The sequence below is a fragment of the Haliotis rufescens genome, unplaced genomic scaffold, assembly GCF_023055435.1.
Source record: "Haliotis rufescens isolate VD_foot unplaced genomic scaffold, xgHalRufe1.0.p SCAF_11, whole genome shotgun sequence".
Classification (NCBI taxonomy): domain Eukaryota; kingdom Metazoa; phylum Mollusca; class Gastropoda; order Lepetellida; family Haliotidae; genus Haliotis; species Haliotis rufescens.
In genome coordinates, this window is record NW_025963791.1 from 13,055,606 (window position 1) to 13,073,782 (window position 18,177).

The following is an 18,177-nucleotide window of genomic DNA, read 5'->3' on the forward strand; positions in this document are numbered from 1 at the left end:
GCCTGAAGAGGAGGATGTTGTTGTGATGAGGTGGGTGGGGATGTGGTGGGGGCGTGAATGTAGGGGAATGTGTTTGTGTATGCTGCAGTACAGGTGTACTGTGTGTATGCTGCAGTACAGGTGTACTGTGTGTATGCTGCGGTACTGATGTACTGTGTGTATGCTGCGGTACTGATGTACTGTGTGTATGCTGCGGTACTGATGTACTGTGTGTATGTTATGTGTGTTGGTTGCAGGTCTGACATACAGTTTGTGTCTGGTGTTGCACTGATGTTCTATGTGTCTCCGTTGTAGTTATGATGTACTGTGTGAGTCTTTTAGAGCACTGATGTACTTTTTGTGTCTATTGCAGCTTTGATGTACTGGGGCAAGTTAGTGGGGCAATTAAGAAGCAAGGGAACGTTCTGGTAATCGAACCCTTTGTTATTCGAACATAGTTGTCTTCACGTCATATTCATAGATGGTCTAAGGGAGATAATTCCCTGCAGTCTAATTCCTTTAGCTTGTGAAGAGTAGAGGAAAAATCTTCCGATATGTCCGCGTTCATGTTGACCACGTGCTCATCACTAGTAATAAACTATTGCCGACTACAAACAGTAATACATCACTTACTTATGTGTATTTATTCAGATGCCCAACTCAAATTCTTTAGGTTAGTGTACCGTTGATTTTGGGGCGTGTTAATATCAGTGTATATAGATGTCGGATATCCGAATTGTAAGCTTTATAACTTTGCCGCATCTGTGATACTATACCATTAGGGGTATTGTATACATAGTAGTGGTACAGTATATTTTCATGCAGAAGGCCACATGCTCATCTTAAATACTATTTAGGAATGATTATGTTATACAAGTTTATATAACAGTTTTTAATACTACTGAATGAAATATATACATAGGCATATTTTTGACAGATATTGTGCAAAGCAAGCAGTGCAGTACATTTGGTTGGGTTCTCATACCATTTGAATTTAAAGTGTGCTTTTCATACTAATTGCATTTAAAGTATCTTGTTTCTTAAATATTCATATTTACTGCAGACTAATTAAAGGTGAAACTCAAAGTATATTACATTGTTTGCACAATGTAATTTCTCTTGGTTTATTTTAGCGTCTGCTATGGTGAATCAATAAACCACGCGAACTAAATCTGAACTGGGTCATCGTATCTCTAACTCTTTTTTAAGATTCATGTGAAAAAGAAAGATTTCTATGTAGATATAGGATTTGAGAAGCATATATAAAAAGCATTTCATGATGGCGTATAGCCGATTATAGACGTTGCCGTGTGGTTATGTATTATATTGAACGTGGCGTCACCCCTGACCCTCTGCACGACATCCGTGTGTTATGAAATCCAGACCATCATACAGACAAACTTTGTTTTTTCAATTATGTGAAATTTCATGTTTTAAAAAACAAGTGTTCATTCCCTATCATGCTTTGAAAAAAAATAACATTAGAATTTTTCAACTATGCGTTTCTTTTTGGGATGGAGAGTATATTGTCAAGATCGACAGTAAAGACAAAGATCGGGTTGTATCAACTGTGGTCTCCTTGGAACAAACAAAATGGCTAATCAATAGTCGCACCACACTTGAGAAAGGCGACAAGTTCCAATGTACCGTCTTGACAAAATACCGGACACGGTAATGTCAGTGCCGAGATAAGGAGAGACAAGGAGTAGTGTTTCACTCTACTCTGAGTGATGAGTCCCACGTAAACAAAGTTTGCCAGAAGGCCTACGTCAACATGAGAAACATCAGCCAGATCCGTAGGTTCATTAACACAAAGACCGCCGCAACATTAGTATAGGCATGTGTAAGTTCACATCTTGACTATTGTAATGTTTTGCTTCTTGGTCTTCGACAACATCTCTTGATAACACCAGCGCATCCAGAACTGCGCTGCACGGCTAGTCACAGAGACCAAAAGACGAGATCACATGACACCAATATTAAAGAACCTTCACGGGCTCAAGGTGGTGTACTGTATCAAGTACAAGGTCTTCACATTGATCTTCAAAGCAGGACAAGATCTTGCACCAGCATATATCAAGAACATGATTTGTGAATAAGAACCGAGACACAATCTGCGTTCAGGTGATCAAAAATTACTGTGTATACCCACATCACGAACAACCAGATTTGGTGATCGCTGCTTTGCACGAGCAGCTCCAATGTTTTTGAACAGCCTACTACTCGACATCAGAAGTCCTCAAGACCTGGGTGGCTTCCAGAGCAGACTGAAGACCTAACTCTTCAGGACCACTAACCTGCAGGAGATCCCCATCTGTATTAGAGATTCCTGTCAGCGCTTTTGAGCAGTTTTCTTAACTGGATACCAGCGCTTAAGAAATGCTTAGTTATGGCTCCGAGCCATAAGGCTAAAGCCCTATTGTAATCGGCCGATTTATTATTTATTATTATTCCGCCGATCTTTTTACCAGAGCTTGCAAAGAAACCACTGGCTCGATTGCGTTCACATTTTGTATGTGTATGTAGACGGTGGAGTTCTAGATACCACAAAAATTCCAATGCCGAAGGCACAACGACCAAGTGTAGATAACTAAAAAGTAAGTATTTTTTAAGCTATATTTTGCCATATTGCTCGGCAACCACTTGTCCGATTACTTTCAAACTTTGCATGTGTCTGCTGCTTTAGGTGCTTGACATTTCATATTCACGTGGTTTGGCAGCCATATTGAATTCAAGGTTTTCACAGTGTCTTTTGGGTTTAATCATTATTATTATTATAATTAGAATCAATATTTGATTGATAAACTGATGAAGGATCAATTTTTCACAGGATGAATATGTGATTCTAAAGATGTGTAGCCATCCCAACTCTGAACTGAACTGAACTGTATGATCATTCTGATTCAGATTCGTTCATGACAATCAGAACCAAAACACACGTGAAACGTTTGCAGGGGTTAATGAGTGCAAATGGCATCGTAAGCACTACCGTTTATCCCAGATCAAAGATCGTGTATTTTGAAAGCTTAATACTGTCATGCAAAAAAACAAAAAAACGTTCTAAAGGATGTATTGGTTACTTACCTCATCGTACGGAATCAATCTCTGACATTCTGTGAAACAAACCAACTTGGTCATCACGATCCTCAATCGATTTTGAACACTATGTGGTGGAATAATACTTCTCATGTTGATACCCGTTGAGTTACCTACATTACCGCCCCCAAACCCCCCCCCCATCCCCCCCGCCCCCTCCACACACACACACACACACACACACACACACACACACACACCACGCACACACCGCGCGTACACACACACACACACACACACACACACACACACACACACACACACACACACACACACACACACACACACACACACACACACCACGCACACACCGCGCGTACACACGCACACACACACACCTACACACACACACACACGCAGAGAGCAGTCCAACACATGCCAAGGGGATTTCCCTTGGGCAGCAGCTACTTACACATCAACGAATGGGCGACACGTCATGAACATTGCTCTGTATCCCGTAAACGCTTTATTCAAGCCTGCGTCCTGTATAGACCAGTCCAGATACGCCCTTCTATATAGCCACAAACACAAACGAACCAGCCAGCAAATCCCCTTTTATAACACGGCAATATTTAGGTAAGCTCTATTTTAAAACAAATGTCCCGACATGCTGGAAATTCACAAATCTTTCAGCCAACACAAATTCCTTGTGATGAACATATTCCGCCAACGCATAGTATGTAAATTTCAGTTCATTGTAACCTGCAGCGTTATGAGCAACAATCACATTTCAACCTCATCGAAGCATCAGTAATATCCTTGGCAGTGTAGAGCTCTGGGGAAACCAGCAAGCTGTGGCGACGAAGAGTAGTATCCCGCCTCGAGATTGACTCGGGTTACACTCAGTGACAAACACTCCTTCATATTTTCGGCCCCGGGGTGACATTTAACATAAACAATTACACAAGTGTAGGTCCCCCATGTGCAAAGAAATTGCATCATATCAAATTATCATAATAATAAATTTAACCGAGCATTTTCTGCAATTTTAGAGATGAAATTGTTATCAGATATATGTTTTATCTATATATCAAACTCAACATGTTTATTCAGGGACGGGGGCACCAGTGGCCCAGTCGTCTAAGGCGCCGCAATGCGCTGTTCCTAGGGCACGCCAAAAACCTATGATTGTGGGTTCGAATCCTGGATCGCCTCGATTATGTTCCTAGGTTTGTCAGCACCATACAGTGTTATTGGGTTTCTCCAAAGTGCTAAACTTCTAAGACCTGCATCACTTCGGGCTCATAACATATGAAGGTCGTGTCAATCAAACATGTACAGTTGCAGTTTCTTTACATTACTGAGATGCCCTGTTCAAAGTGCCGCTAAACCCCTTACTACCTCACTCACTTACTTTAAAATTGTACGTATTGTTCAACATACACATGTGTCATGCACAGTCTGAAATATCAATATTTGAGTTGATAAAGATTTAATTATAATATAAATATTAGGTTTAAGTATGCTCCAAAATAATGGTACCTGTTTTCCATATTCTTATTTATCATAGTGCAGTTTTATTGAAACACATAATTCAAACATACCTTATTTTTGTTAAGACTGTTGTGTACTGTGTTTAATTCGACTGGGAAGATTTACCAAAACGTAGACCGAGACCTAATCAAATTCAAATTTCAATTCATATTCTACCTGGAACTTGTTATATTCTATATTTATATTATGGTTAAATGTATGGTTATTTATATTCCACCTTTGAGATAATAGTTTGAAAGTGAAAGAAAATTGGACATTTGACTTTCCATTTGAAGACAATATTTGCTTAATCCGGCATCGAGCTTTCCTTGCCTCTGACATGGTTCATGTAAATAACATGCATGTAAAATTACATGAAAATATAATTTTACAATATAGACATATATGTATAAATCAATCAAGCCATAATTCAGTAATGAAAGTGAAAGATAGATGAATAGTACTTTAATAAATGTTTAATAATCGATTTATTAATTCGATATCATTAGCTCTATACTTCATATGTGGGAAGGGTATGTGTACATTAAGGTCTAAAACAAATGACTTTCAAGAATGAAATGGAATTAAGTTTCTATAAAATCAAAGTTTTTCAGAATTTACACAATACTTTCAACTTTTCTCACAGTGTTTCTTTGCCAAACTTTGACGCGAACATATAAAGAGAAATAGTTGTACGTGATACTTTCTGTTATTACAACAACATCAGCAACAACAACAACTACAACAACAGCAAGAAGAACAAATTAATAATTCTGTATTGCCTCTCTGACAGGTGGTCTATAGTTGGCATCGAACAATGGACCCGGCTATACTCTGGTTTCTTATGGTATTTTGGAACCAGCTTTGTCGCATGCACAGAAAACAGATCGATGAATGCTTCACAATTCATATGCATACAATTGGTGTAAGTTTACAGATATCAATATATCAATATGACCTTAAGGATGTTAATATTCATAATCATTTCTGTGTGGGAACTACAAAGATCACTATTCATTATCCCGAACAATACAACAAAATAAAACACGGACGGGGGTTCTTGTCAAGTGAGAGATCACCATTTGACATCGTAGAGCACATATACAGCACTGGTATAAGTACTGCAGACACGACACGTGTTTTCTGAGCGTGTGGTTCATGTTGGATACTTAGCTGTGTCAGATAGTAAACTCTGAAATTATGCCTTGGTATGTTTTATAATATCTTAAATAACATTTGATAAATAAAAAACGTCAACGTCAGAGAATAATCAGTCTCGAATTTCTGCCGAAACAAATTCCGTTGGGCGTAAAGAATGGCATTTAAAAACTAGAGCCTGTTGTCGTTGAAGATTACATATTTGGATGTGAATATGGAAAATGCATATTTTAGGAGGTCCAGGAAAGAAATTGTCCAATTGCAAAAATGATGTCGATATATTTAATATTTTCCTGATATGATAAACATCTTGACATCGTGTAGGGTAATATAATAAAGGATGCAATATTAATAATACTTATATTAATGTAGTTGGACGTTGTGGTTTGATATAACTCATAGAGCCCCTCCCGTTTTCCAAATACTTCCATACTCCACTCCCTCTTCCCCCTCCCGCTCCCCTCTCCCTCACTATAGCTCTCACCCCAGTCACATTCCTGCTCCCTTCCTCCATCCCCGCTCTCCTTTCCAGCACTCCATCTCTCACCCTACTCTCACCCACTAACCGCCTCCCATCCCCCATTCCCGCTACCCTGTCCCGCAATTCCCCACCCCACCCCCTCCTACACAAGAAAATAATGCTAAATAAACAAATACATAATATAAGAATAAAATGAAAATAAATGAAATGCATAATAAAACCCACTCAAATACCCACTTCTTATTCCTACTCCCAACTCAGCACCCAACCCTAATTCCACCTTCCACCCTCAGTACCGCACCCATCAACCCTCTCTTCCACTCCCCCCACTTCCACTGCCACCACCTACAATCATGACAAATGACAAGCGACGGCTGCTCATTAGACGAAAATGAAAGCAATGATGATGTATTGACTGGTCAATGTTTAGCGCCACAAACGTATAATATGGACAGTAACAGGTTGAACTCATAACAAGTTCCTTTAACAAATAACCACGAGCTGATTATTGAGGCCTTAGGTTCCCATATGTCCGCGTGACATCTGCCGATCAATTCGATATTAGCTGAAGAGTAACCAAACCATATTTAAACAAATAGTAAGATTTAGTACGAAGAAACAGATAGCAAGGACCAGCGGGTATGTAGCTTCAATTACCACACGAGGAATGTATATATTCGGCGTATATGTTACGGCGCTCTCGGTATTTTAAACTTGATCACACAATTCTCTCTCTATTTTATAGAACATTTATTCAAAGCATTTTTAAAGTCCACTGCTGGTATGGAGACATAAATCCAAAATCCATAAATATTTAAATACGGCAAGCAAAAATCTTAGGCGAAATATATGAGCAGCAAAGACGCGTAAGATTTTAAATGAAAGTAGTCATCTTTTTCATTCCGAATATCAGTTTCTAACTGCACACGCCGATGCTGAAAATAGACACGTCAGGCATTTATTATTCTTCAATTACTACATGTGTCATAGGTATCAGAAGGTATGTAACTTCAATTACCAAAAGTGTAATAGGTATCAGAAGGTATGTAACTTCAATTACTACGTGTAATAGGTATCAGTAGGTATGTAACTTCAATAACCAAAAGTGTAATAGGTATCAGAAGATATGTAACTTCAATTACTACATGTGTAACAGGTATCAGCAGGAATGTAACTTCAATTACTACAGTTGTCATAGAACCAACATATATGTAGCTTCATTTACTACATGTGCAATATATACCGGAGTGTATGTGGCCTCCTTTAAAATATGTGTAATATATACAAGCAGGTATGTAGCTTTAGTTACTACAAGTGTATAATTACAGTGGTTATGTAGCTTAAGATACTACAGCTATAATATATACGCTCAGGTATTTTGCTTCAGCTGCTATATAGATATAATACTACAGATACTACAGCTGGAATGATACATGTGTAATATTTACAAGCAGGCATGAAACCTCAGTTACCACGTCCGTAATAGATCCAGAAGATATGTAGCTTCATTTACTACATGTGTAATATATACAAACAGGTATGAAACCTCAGTTACTACGGGTGCAATATATACAAGCAGGTATGTAGCTTCATTTACTACAGGTGTAATAGATACCAGTAGGTATGTAGCTTTAGTTTCTACGGGTGTAATATACACAAGGAGGTATGAAACTTTAAAATATGTGTAATATATACAAGCAGGTATGTAGCTTTAGTTACTACAAGTGTATAAATACAGTGGTTATGTAGCTTAAGGTACTACAACTATAATAGATACGCTCAGGTATTTTGCTTCTGCTGCTATATAGCTATAGTACTACAGATACTATAGCTGTTATGATACATGTGTAATATATACAAGCAGGCATGAAACCTCAGTTACTACGGATGTAATAGATACCAGCAGGTATGTAACTTCAGTTACTACGGATGTAATAGATACCAGCAGGTATGAAACTTCAGTTACTACGGATGTAATATATACAAGCAGGTATGAAACCTCAGTTACTACGGATGTAATAGATACCAGCAGGTATGTAACTTCAGTTACTACGGGTGTAATAGATACCAGAAGATATGTAGCTTCATTTACTACAGGTATAACAGACACCGCCATACATGTTGCTTCTGTTACTGCAGATGTAATAGATGGAGCTTCAGGTACTACAGGTGTAAATCTGCAAGCATTTATGTAACTGAAGCATACCTAACCAAAATGTTCGAATCCCAGATTCGCCCAAATTAGGACCATTGGTGTGTCTGCACAATACACGTGCTCGTGAGTTCCACCGGCGTGGTAAATGCCCCGTCTGCAGCACTTCGGACTTTCCTCCCACATGCAACCGATAAGACGATATACCTAAAATACTGCGGCGTTATTCTGTTGAAATGCACCTTCCAGGAAAATAAATATAAACATATAGTAACCTGTGATAACACGAGTAACCAAAAACACTGTACACGTGTCTAACAGTTTTGAACTTAGAGTATGTATATATTACACGTGGTTACATTTGGTAGCTTAACATGACATTTGCCGATCAAGTCGACACTTATTCAAACTATATAAGGATCAACAAGTAGGATTTCTAACGCATAAACACATGAACTTCAATTACTGAGAGTGTAAAATATAACAACATGTAATTACAACAGGTGTGATATATACCAGCAGTTACTACAGGTGGAATAGATACCAGCATATACATGTATGTAGCTTCGGTTACTAATCTGTGACAAGGCCAGTAACAAAAGACACTGTACACATGCGTAACGGTTTTGAACGTTTTGTATGTATATACGAGGAAAAAGGCCAAATGTAAAATCAACTTACACGGAAAGTGGATTTGGATAGTAAATCATGTTAAAAGTTGCCCTCTCACCTTGTTACCAACAGTAAGCTGTAGCTTGTTCGTCGGCGGTTCTAACAACAGACGAGCAGCGGTCTCTTCCGTCCATACATAATGAGGTTGCTAACAATAAAGATCTTATCCATCGTGATGTTGGTGTTGGTCGCCGTGGTGATGTTGCTGTTGCGGCTTAATAGGACGGGTGCTACATCGAGGGCGGATACGTTGGCGGACACCGATTTGAAAACAAACATGGATCACGCCCTCGTACTCCCCTCTTTCGGCGTCGTAAACGTTATGGAAGAACACCATGAAGGTAGTAGACGATGTTGTAGGGATGAGGTGATGCTGTAGGGACGTGACTAGAGTAGACGATGTTGTAGTGATCAGGTGGTGACGTGGGGACGTGACTGAAGAGGACGATGTTGTAATGATTTTAAGGTGTTGTTTGGGACGTGACTGTAGGAGGCGATGTTGTAGTGATGAAGTGGTGGTGTGGGGACGTGACTAGAGCAGACGGTGTTGTAGTGAACAAGTGGTGGTGTGGGAAATTGACTGAAGGAGTTGATGTTGTAGTGATGAAGTGGTGGTGTGGGGACGTGACTAGAGCAGACGGTGTTGTAGTGAACAAGTGGTGGTGTGGGAAATTGACTGAAGGAGTTGATGTTGTAGTGATGAAGTGGTGGTGTGGGGACGTGACTAGAGCAGACGGTGTTGTAGTGAACAAGTGGTGGTGTGGGAAATTGACTGAAGGAGTTGATGTTGTAGTGATCAGGTGGTGGTGTGGGGACGTGACTGTAGGAGGCGATGTTGCACTGATCAGGTGGGCGTGACTGCAGAGGACGATGTTGTAGTGATGAGGTGGTGGTGTGGGGACGTGACTAGAGTAGACGATGTTGTAGTGAACAAGTGGTGGTGTGGGAAATTGACTGAAGGAGTTGATGTTGTAGTGATCAGGTGGTGGTGTGGGGACAGACTTGAGTAGACGATGTTGTAGTGAACAAGTGGTGGTGTGAGGATGTGACTGTAGGAGACTGTGTTATAGTGATGGTGTGCGGATGTGGTGGGGGCGTGACAGTAGCGGAATGTGTTTGTGTATGTTGCAGTACTGATGTACTGTGTGTATGTTGAAGTACTGATGTACTTTGTGTCTCTGTTACAGCCCTGATGTAAGTTGTGTGTGTCGGTTGCAGGTCTGATATACAGTTTGTGTCTAGCGTAGTACAGATGTTCTATGATTTAAACATATTTTATTCAGATTGAAATGGATTGGGAACAAGTTATCCAACTTAGGACTCCCTCTCCATGGTATTTACAAAGCTTGTACAGTAAATCATATACAAGAAAAACAGAAAAGAAGATGAGTGTAAAGATAACAAGAAATGTACAAAAGAGAGAGACTAGTATATGTACATTAAAGTGTTACCCAAATCTCTTTGTATGACTTATAAACATTTGCACTGCTTTAAAGATGTGTTGATTTTCGATAATGGACAAACATTCATTTCCGTTTAACATCAAATTTAAATCTAATTTAGCATTTTTGTTCACGGCGTTCTGTAAAATGTCCCGAATTATTATTAACATAGTTTTTCTTTGGTGGACGTACAATGGACACTTTAATAAATAATGATATGCGTTTTCACATGGATCACCACATTGACATATTGGATCACATGTTACCTCTATTCTGTATAAATCATAATTTAACTGGCTTTTCATGTATCTTAATCGAGTATGATAAATATTCAACTTTCTAACACCATAGGAAAAATATGGAGGTGCAATGACTTGCTCTTTTTGTATGTATGTCTTGAATTGGGATGTAGATGTACAATTTCTACCTGCTGCAGGAATTGTGTTCCATAACCTTACAGTTGATGGAATAAAAGAACACGTTGAGTGTTTTAAACTAGTATATGGAATCCCAATATTGTCTGAAATTCTTAAATTATATGATATATTTGAACCTACAGTGGTTGGTACAATGTCTTTAAGGTAAGTTGGGGCAATATTACTTTGTATTTTGTAGAACAAACATAGCTTGCGTTTCCTTCTTCGTTCTATTAACGTTTCCTATCCTGTTTCATAATACAGATGTGTGTGCGAAGTATACTTTGGGAGCCCAGTAACTACTCTGGCAGCTTCTAGTTGGAGATTTTCTAACTGAGTTGATAATTCTATATTACACCCATCCCACACTTCACACGCATATTCGAAATGGGGTCTTATGAAGATTGTATATACTTTATTTAGTGTATTTCTGTTCAATATGAATTTTAATTTTCTCATTGAATTTATCATTTTTGTTGTTGACTTAATTATGTTATCTACGTGACAGGACCATTTTCCGTTTGATGCAAACGTTATACCCAAATGTTTATGATTTTGAACATTCTTAACTTTACATTCATCAAAGTACAAGGTAATGAGGTCTGATTCATCTTTTAAGGAAAATATAACCGCTTCTGTTTTATCTGGGTTGTATTTAATTAACCAGCGTTTTGCCCAGTTACACAGCTTGCTCAGATTTAAATTTAGAGTTGATTCAACAAGTTGATTGTCTGGTGAAGAAAAGCCGAGTGCTGTATCGTCAGCAAAGAGTCTTGTTATGCAATCTAATTCATCAGCAATGTCGTTAACAAACACAATGAATAAAAAGGGACCTAACACCGACCCCTGTGGAACGCCAGCCTTCAAAATCCTTGGCTTGGATAGAGCCCCGCTTACAAACACTGATTGAGTACGATTGCTTATGTAACTGGACAGCCATTCAAGTAAATTCCCTTTTATACCATACATTTCTAATTTGTACATAAGCCCTCTATGCCAGACACGATCAAATGCTTTTGACACATCGCAAAAAACCATGCAATATTTTTCTCTATTATCTAAAGATATACAAATTTGATTATACAATTCAATTAATTGATGGACAGTGGAATGGCTTTTTTGAAAGCCCGACTGGTATTTATATAACAATTTATTGTCATGAAAGTAGTTATAAAGATGCTTAAATACAACTCTTTCAAATACTTTACCAATACAACTAATGAGTGATATTGGTCTGTAATTTGTCACAACTGAATGATCTCCTTTCTTATACAATGGCATGATATGCGCTCTTTTCCATTCTGTTGGATATGCATTTAAAGCCAATGAATGATTGAATAACATACATAAAACAATACTAATGCTGTTTACTGTTTTCTTTAATAGGTTGTTACTTATTCTGTCCGGACCAGATGCCTTGTTAATTTGAAGACATTTTATAACGTCAGATATTTCCTTTTCTGAGACATTTAATTTGTCAAAAATACTCTTAGTGCGTTGATTGAAATCTGATAATTCTTCCCGTTCTTCTGTTAGGGTAGATATGGATTGGAAATATTCATTTAATCACTGATGTTCTATGTGAGTTATGATGTACTGTGTGAGTACGTTAGATCACTGATGTACTTTTTGTGTCTTTTGCAGCTTTGATGTACTGGTTCTCGGCCGCAGCTAGTGGGGCAATTAAGAAGCAAGGGAACGTTCTGGTAATCGAACCTATTTGTTATTCGAACATAGTTGACTATTAAGCGCAATCGGCTTGATGGATGTAAACTTACTTTTTATTACACGCATTAAAGTTGTGACCAACTCCATACTGATTATGATAGTAACATCATATTATTATTCTATATCCAGTAGGCAAAAGAATTTTGGGCGGTGTTCTTTTTTAGAGGAAACAAATGACTGAAAATGTCGCTAAAGGTAGTGAGTGAATTTGGTTTAATGCCTCTTTGAACAGTATTTCAGTTATGTAGCGGCGTGTCCGCTCTATGTGGGAGACCAACCAGAAGGGCTTTCAAACGCGAGCACGGGTATGGCGCTGACAAACCTAGAAACATAACCAGGGCGAACTAGTATTCGAATCCAAGTCCACAGAAATTTGGGCGCCTTAGACAACTTGTAAATGGATAGCGAGGTCCCACTTGTAAACGAATGACGTAGTCATAATTATAATTGCTACTCGGTACTGCGTGTATCTACAGATCTGACTCTCCTCGGCAGATTCACATAGACGGTCACTCAGACGCCGCCCAACCAGAGTATTGGAGGAAGATGCCTCTCTTTCGGTTACCTACCAACCAGAGGGAGGTGAAGCTAATGATGGAGAGGAACGACGTCTTTATTCATGTAAATTACCCAAATTAGTCTCTTGTAGTGGTTGGGGTTTTAACCTGTAGTCAGTATTCCAGTGATATCACTGATCACGGACCGGACAAACCCGTGGATACAACCTGGATATTGATTGTTTGAATTTACTTTCAGTCATGTTTCAATGCGTACATATTTTCTCTACAAAGCCACAATACATTTGTTCTGAAACGTTTTGTAATTCCTGAGTACAAGTTACTTTTTTATTTTTGTTCAATAAAAATCCCACTTTTACAACAAACCCACCACCCCGCCCCAAAATATCAATGAATGAACGTCTTCGACATATTTCCAGGTCGCTGCTGCCACAGGGTTGATCAATCGTTTCATCTGGGTTTGGCCCCCGTATGACGCTGGAGGCTTCCTCCACGAAACGAACGCCCCCTACGTGTCTGTTCGACTGAAAATCGGCGTAATGTACAGATATGGGGAGACTGATGGTGACAGATACATACTGGAACGCTGTGTTTGCGCAGAATCTGACCACTTCACGATAGACAACCCATGTGCCTGGATTGATGCAGATGTTGAAAATGATTCTGAGGATTATGTTTTTATACCTGAGTCTAGATGTATGGATATGTCCCTAAAGGGCACGGTGGAGATCGTGAGTACAGACAAGGCTATAGAGCTGGCAAAATCAGGCAGATGGATCACGGCGAGTGACAGCGTCATCGTGGACATTGACGAGGACTACTACGCATGTGAAGCTGTGTCCGCTCCTCTGTACGATGCCGGGATGAGTAAGGCTCAAATCTATCACATATCATTCAGTGTAGGGAAGCTTATGTGTGTTGACAATGCTCACGATGAAATGCTGGCTGATAAATTCTTTCATGACCTGTTAAAGATCACACTCACACAACACAAGCTCTGTGGCAGCGGGAGAGCCAAAGATGACAGATCATGTTCTGACTCCCTTTCTATGAGGAATACAATTATTGATAAACTCCACAATGTACTGGAAAAGGCTAGGCATGTTATGTGCCTGCCTAACGAATCTACCTATTTTATACTTGGTCGTCTACTCGACGACCTCCTTTACCTTGATGAGCGTCAGTTGGAGGAACTTATCACTGTTGGCGTGTGTATGAACCAGTCCCCAAGGAGTACAGGCTTCAACCGAAATGATGGCATGGTTCTATGCCAGGGTTACAATGGGCCTAATACAACGCTCATCCCATACCACAACGTTGACGAGAAGGAGATTGACCACACCACCAACCATCTCAAGACTATCCTCTCACAGTCATTCACTCCTGGTGTGGTGACTCTCATCCGTTCTGTACGGGATGGTTATACTCCGAGGAAACATTTCCACATTATTGAGCCTAAAATTCTCAATGTTTTGAAAACCACGTTCCCAAACCATATAAACGACAGTAGCATACACTATGACTCGGAGCTGCTTGGAGGAAAAGATGGGTGGTATTTGAGATACAAGAAAATTAAGTCTTAATTATATGTGTAAGTAAATATGCAAATAGTGCAGGACCTTACCCATTTATATGTATATGTCTTTAGTTTTCGTCTTAGAAAAAGATTTTCCGTCACTGCTCCAAGAATGTAGGAGCTTCCGGAAACAATTTCAAATTAAATTTCCAGCGAACATTCGTTTTGTGTTAAACCTGAGGCAACATTTCTACTATTTACTGGAACAATTTATATATTCTTCCCAGTGTCAATGAATGTCAAATGGTCGGTCCCTAAGGCCTGTGGCCTATGTCAGATCTTTAAGAGCAGTGTAAAGAACAATTTCTGAAACAAACATCAATCCAGATCAAATGTATGGATTGATTTTCGAAGGTGCCTGAAAAATCATTTAATCTGCAATTGATTTAAATAAGCACATATATGTAGGCAGAGACCATATACTAGAGGGAATATGGTCTTTGATGTAGGCTACATTACCAAATAAAAAATATTAAATTTAGAAAATAACTGGCTGTCGTATTGTTTTGGTAAAGGAAAACCGTGATTTGATAATCAAGAAAATCAATAACCCAATTGCAAGAATGTTTAGGCGATGTTGTATGTGAGATTTGGAATGTTGGTTTCATAACACATATTACTTTGACCGCGCCCTTACATAACTCTCTACATATATTGTTGCACGTTGATTCCGAAATTATAACAATATGTCAACTCAGACATTTGCCTATAAACGAATTTAGTGTGAAACCAACAAACAAACAACAAATGGCATACAATCAACAATTGCATTAAACTATTAACTATGTTGATAAATCAATACAAATTACTGCACAGCAATCACATTGGCAGTATGCGGTAGTGGTAGTACAATATTCAAAGGCAGTATCAAATATAATATTATCATCAATAACATTCATCTATCCACAACAGTGGTCAAGCTTCCACAATACATGCAATACACCAAAACAGCTCATGTCACACTCAAACAGCTCATGACACACACTCAAACTCATGCAATACACACAAACAGTTCATGTCACACTCAAACAACTCATGGCATACACTTAAGCAGCTCAGGCTATACACGCAAACAAATCATGTCATACACTCAAACAGATGTTGTCATACACTCAACCACATCATGTCATACACTCAAACAGGTCATGTCATGCACTCAAACAGATGATGTCATACACTCAACCACATCATGTCATACACTCAAACAGGTCATGTCATGCACTCAAATAGCTCATGCCACACACTCAAACGCATGCAATACTCGGAAACAACGCATTTCACACTCAAACAACACATGTCATACACTCAAATAAATAATTCAGGTGTTATGTTCTGACTGTTGACATGATGGGGTGTGTTTTAAGAAGCTCGTGTAGACAATGAAACGTAACAGTGGCATGGTAAAGCTACCGTTACGTGCGAACATAGCGGGAGTGAACCAATGAAACTGGTGACGTCTAGGATTGCAGAACTTCCGGCTTCCCTTCCATATTAAGTTAAAACGTCGTGAAATAACTGAAATTTGTGATTGTCAAACACGACAGATAAGGCCGTTCTATTTGTTTACTAAGAAGATCACTTCAATGACGGCTTCAGGCACTTTATTTCACAATCATGCTTAGAAACGAAAACAAATAATGCCGCTTAATTATATATATTATTATTTCGATTTTGATATTTACATTCGCATTTGTTCAATATCGAAATATTTTAAGTTCATATATTAAGTCCACTCTTCTGAACGATGGGTAAATACCCAACCAAGCTAACGTGGCATATACATGTAAACCGATCGTAAACATGAGGAATAAGAAAGTGTCATTTCTGTACATTGTGAAAGAGAAACGTGGTTATATATATATATATTCCCGGGATAAAATTTAAAAAATTGCAAACCGGACAGAATCACAGTGTCAGTAGTATTAGTATTAAAATTCTCTTCCAGCAATTGTATTCTCTATTTGTGACGTAATTGTATAGATTGAATAAACACTTGTGTAGGCACAGTGGCTATGTAATTACCTCGGGAACATAGAGTGCCAGTATAATAAGATTGTTAATTCAAGTTTGTCGGAGCATGTTGCTGCTTCCTGATGAGATGGTGGTTTATAACAGGTACGTTACGATGTTGTTCGGTGTGTTAAACACGAATTCTACCATGAATTTTGAAAATACTCGACTCTGGTTAGTCAATAGGATATAAATGACAATAATCCCCTCTAATTGAAACAGCTGATTTGACCACCGCATCACCGCGGAAGTTTTAAAAAAATTCTCAGTCATTGTCTGTAGTCATTTGAAATTTTATAATTCTATGTGCAATCATAGATTCACCTCCTCACAATGAGGTCATAATAGTGACGTGCGATGGAGGATTGTTTACTGCACAACATTGTATATAATACAGAGCCGTCAATAGTGCAGCTGTCTTTAAGTAGTTCAACGAACGAACAATGTACAATAAGAAACTATTGGACATGTCTACGAGAACTTCAAAACAGGATGTCAATAACCTAAATAGACTGAGACTGCCACGACACATCCACACGAACGGTATTACTAAGGTGAGTTTAAATATATCATTGTTATTAATGTGACCGTTTTTACCTTATCTGCAGCATATGACTATTTTATGGCATTAGATTTATATGAACATAATACATGAATAAATCCAAAATACAACGTTATCTATTCACACCAGGCAAAAGAGATTTGTATAAACTACATTGAACAACCTCGAAGAAATAATGGTGTTACAACTAAGTCTTAATATCATGTATGTAGCATTCTCCGAAATATGTCACTACTTTATAATATTTGTAGGTTTCTCCGAAATATGTAACTACTTTATGTTATGTTCAACATTCTCCGAAATATATAAGTACTTTATCTCATGTGTATCATTACCCGAAATATGTAAGTACTTAATCTTATGTGTAGCATTCCCCGAAATATATAAGTACTTTATCTTATGTGAAGCATTCTCTAAAATATATAAGTACGTTATCTTATGTGTAGCATTCCCCGAAATATATAAGTACTTTATCTTAATTATGTGTAGCATTCCCCGAAATATATAAGTACGTTATCATATGCTCAGCATTCCCCGAAATATATAAGTACTTTATCTTAATTATGTGTAGCATTCCCCGAAATATATAACTACTTTATCATATGCTCAGCATTCCCCGAAATATATCAGCACTTTATCTTATGTGTAGTATTCCCCGAAATATATAAGTACTTTATCTTGTGTGAAGCATTCTCTAAAATATATAAGTACGTTATCTTATGTGTAGAATTCCCCGAAATATATAAGTACTTCATCTTAATTATGTGTATCATTCCCCGAAATATATAAGTACTTTATCTTATGTGCAGCATTCCTCGACATATCTAACTACTTTATCTTATGCTCAGATAGCTCTCTGTTTACATTCCAAGCTACATCCACTCCTCAACATAGTCAGAGGAGCAATGCATCCA

General features: G+C 38.3%; 1 protein-coding gene across 1 annotated transcript; it reads left to right on the forward strand.

The window, feature by feature from the left end:
* Positions 1-8,967: 8,967 nt before the first annotated feature.
* On the forward strand, positions 8,968-15,200 carry LOC124141198. The gene is made up of 4 exons (XM_046509134.2): positions 8,968-9,352; positions 12,514-12,575; positions 13,093-13,218; positions 13,535-15,200. Exons 1-4 carry the CDS (start codon positions 9,151-9,153, stop codon positions 14,696-14,698), a joined length of 1,554 nt encoding a protein of 517 aa, XP_046365090.2. The 5' UTR covers positions 8,968-9,150; the 3' UTR covers positions 14,699-15,200.
* Positions 15,201-18,177: the final 2,977 nt, after the last annotated feature.

Coding starts and splice junctions, on each gene's coding strand:
- LOC124141198 (XM_046509134.2), top strand. CDS start 9,151: ATGAGGTTGCTAACAATAAAGATCTTATCCATCGTGATGTTGGTGTTG. Junction 9,353..12,513: donor TATGGAAGAACACCATGAAG/GTAGTAGACGAT, acceptor TGTCTTTTGCAG/CTTTGATGTACTGGTTCTCG. Junction 12,576..13,092: donor AGAAGCAAGGGAACGTTCTG/GTAATCGAACCT, acceptor TCTCCTCGGCAG/ATTCACATAGACGGTCACTC.